Raw genomic sequence first — 3,377 nt, 5'->3', positions numbered from 1 at the left:
GCCACCATGCCCAGCTAATGTTTTGTATTTTTAGTAGAGACGGGGTTTCACCATGTTGACCAGGATGGTCTCGATCTCTTGACCTCGTGATCCACTCGCCTCGGCCTCCCAAAGTGCTGGCATTACAGGCTTGAGCCACCGTGCCCGGCACAGGAACTAGGAAGTTATAAATTGTCATTTTCCCTTAGACAAATGATATTTCCAAACCCATCCCTTCAAACACAATTGCTCACCTGCCACAGTAACTGCCTCTGTCAAGCACAGGGTAACATGTTGAGCCTCCATTCCTCCTCCAGGAAACTCTGTCATTCCCTGAGAATCTCGATTTATTTGGGCTAACAACATCTTCTACCTTGAAGAAAAATAATTACACTTGAGAACAGAGAATGATACATATGAAATAAAAGTTACAAAGAATATTTATGAACCACAAAAAAACTGCTGAGGATATAACTGTGTTAGAAATAAGATGAAATTTCACTCAATATGTAGGATAAGAATATTTGCCCACGGCTGGGCACGATGGCTCACGCCTGTAATCCCAGCACTTTGGGAAGCCGAGGTGGGTGGATCTCTTGAGAGCAGGAGTTCAAAACCAGCCTGTCCAACATGGCAAAACCCCGTCTTTACTTAAAATACAAAATTAGCCGGGCATGGTGGTACATGCCTGTAATCCCAGCTACTCGGGAGGCTGAGGCAGGAGAATCGCTTGAACCTGGGAGGCAGAGGTTGTAGTGAGCCAAGACTGTGCCACTGCACTCCAGCCTGGGCAACAAGAGCAAAACTTCATCTCAAAAAAAAAAAAAAAAAAAAAAAAAAAAAAAAAAAAAAAAAAAAAAAGCATGCCCAAAGTCCAAGGCATGCTTCTCATAATTCAACAATTCAAACAGATGGGCACAATTCATCAGTGTGCTTGGCAACTTAGAAGCTTTCTTAGAAGCAACTTAGAAGTTTCATATGATCTCTAAAATTCTCATAGAGTCCTTTGGGTTTGGCATTGTTGAGGATGTCCACTTACAATGTGTTAGCATATTTTGTTGACTTCAGAAATCTATCTTGAATCTGGCTTTCTCACAACCTTCACCATCACTTCTCTGATCCAGGCCACAACCAGTCTCTTATCTGCATTAATGTAACAGCATCCTAACTTACTTCCCCGCTTCTCTATTAGCCTCCCTACACTCTCCTTTTGACACGTCAGTGTCCTTTGAAGGGAAAAGTTAGCTCATGTACCTCTTCTGCTCAAACCTTCTGATGATCTCTCAACTGAGTAAAATCCCCAAGTACTTACACTTTTATGAGGTATCTAAAGTAGTCAAACTCTTAGAAACAAAGGAGAGTAGTGGTTGCCAGAGGTTAGGGGAAAATGGGTAATTGTTAAATAGGTACAGAGTTTCATTCATGCAAAACAAAAAAGTTCAAGAGAACTGTTGCACAACAACGTATATACAGTTAGCACTACTGTATACTTTAAAATGGTTAAAGCAGTAAATCTTATGTTTCTGTCACAATTAAAAAAAACAAATGGGGTGCAGTAGCTCATGCCTATAATCCCAGAACTTTGGGAGGCCACGGTGGGCAGATCACAAGTTCAGAAGTTCGAGACCAGCCTGACCACACGGTGAAACCCAGTCTCTACTACAAATACAAAAAATGACCCATCAATTCTATTCCTGCTGAGGCAGGAGAATTGCTTGAACCTGGGAGGCAGACGTTGCCATCAGCCAAGATTGCACCACTGCACTCCAGCCTGGGTGACAGAGCAAGACTCCGTCTCCAAAAAAAAAAAAAAAGAATTCTGAACACATGACAAAATGTAGATTTGTTAAAGCTGAGTTGCTACATGAGTGTTCATTCAATTACTTGTATATCCCTGTATGTGTGATAGATTTCATTATTTATCTATTTGAGACGGAGCCTTACTCTGTCACCCAGGCTGGAGTGTAGTGGTGTGATCTTGGATCACTGCAACCACTGCCTCCCAGGTTCAAACGATTCTCCCACCTCAGCCTCCTGAGTAGCTGGGATTAGTAGTTGGCATCCACCAACACACCCGATTAATTTTTTTTCTTTCTTTCTTTTTTTTTTTTTTTAGTAGAGACAGGGTTTCACCATGTTCACCAGACTGGTCTCAAACTTCTGACCTCAAGTGATTGGCCTGCCTCAGCCTCCCAAAGCGCTGGGACTACAGGCATAAGCCACCACGCCTGGCCCAGATTTCATAATTTAAAAAGTGAAAAATACCCAAAAAAGAACATCTGAAAATTGACAGCTAAAAGTAGTAACAATACACTATAGAATTCATCTCTTTGTCCCTTAAAAGACAAAAAAAAAGTGTTTCTTCACAGTTTAAAGAAACCATTTCTGGCATACTCCATAGCTTCTAAGTAAAATTCAGATTTTTTTAATGTAAAGCCCTTAGACATTTCAAGTTTGGTCTATCTTGTTAGCATAAATTACCACAAAAAAGTATTATGACAATATAAATCCCATGGTCCAGGTATAAAAGCAAGAAATCCAACTACAAATAATCTTGACTGTGATAAGTAATGATACAAAAAAAAAAAAATCTAGATTAAAAAATCTTAGCTATCAGTCAGGCATGGTGGCTCAACACCTGTAATCCCAGCACTCTGGGAGGCCAAGGCAGAAGTACTGCTTGAGGCCAGGAGTTCAAGACAAGCTTGGGCAACATAACAAGACTCAGATTACCAAAAAAAAAAAAAAGAAAGAAAGAAATTTAGCAGGGTATGGTGGCATATACCTGTGCTCCCAGCTACTTTGGAGACTGAGGCAGGAGGATCACTTGAGCCCACAAGTTGGAGGCTGCAGTGTCATGCCACTGCATTCTAGCATGGGTGAGAGAGCAAGATCTTATCTCTTAAAAAAAAAAAAAAAAAATTTGGCCAGGAGCAGTGACTCACACCTGTAATCCCAGCACTTTGGGAGGCTCCGGTGGGTAGATCATAAGGTCAAGAGATTGAGACCATCCTGGCTAACACGATGAAACACTGTCTCTACTAAAAATACAAAAAATTAGCTGGGTGTGGTAGCGGGCACCTGTAGTCCCAGCTAGGCAGGAGAATCGCTTCTACCCACGAGGTGAAGGTTGCAGTGAGTTGAGATTGCGCCACTGCACTCCAGCCTGGGCAACAAGAGCAAGACTTCATCTTAAAAGAAAAAAAAAAAAAAAAAAAAAAAAAAACTTAGATGCCTTTTTGCACGGAGACACATGAATCAGGTCTTCAGAAACTGCCAGGGTCAGATTCTAACCTCAGGTTGGTTTCACCTAAATATTTAACAGAGAAACAATATCTTTCTGTTACCTTCTCTCTATTCTAAATTTTCCTTACACATTTACTACGTACTATAAATAG

The 3,377-nt window shown here is 41.0% G+C and overlaps 1 protein-coding gene across 6 annotated transcripts in view; it reads right to left on the bottom strand.

Moving 5' to 3' along the window:
• ZNF143 (zinc finger protein 143) overlaps positions 1-3,377 on the bottom strand; it is a 76,765-nt gene that overhangs the window by 60,541 nt on the left and 12,847 nt on the right. For all 6 annotated transcript variants that reach the window (XM_032240712.1, XM_032240711.1, XM_032240708.1 and 3 more), the window contains exon 2: positions 234-352. In XM_032240712.1, the coding sequence (XP_032096603.1) occupies positions 234-345 (112 nt within the window). In that variant the 5' untranslated portion in view covers positions 346-352. The remainder of the gene's footprint in view (positions 1-233; positions 353-3,377) is intronic.

This window comes from Sapajus apella, unplaced genomic scaffold, assembly GCF_009761245.1.
Source record: "Sapajus apella isolate SASKATOON/1434 unplaced genomic scaffold, GSC_monkey_1.0 scaffold47, whole genome shotgun sequence".
Taxonomy (NCBI): Eukaryota; Metazoa; Chordata; class Mammalia; order Primates; family Cebidae; genus Sapajus; species Sapajus apella.
This window is presented reverse-complemented; position numbering and strand designations above follow the sequence as displayed.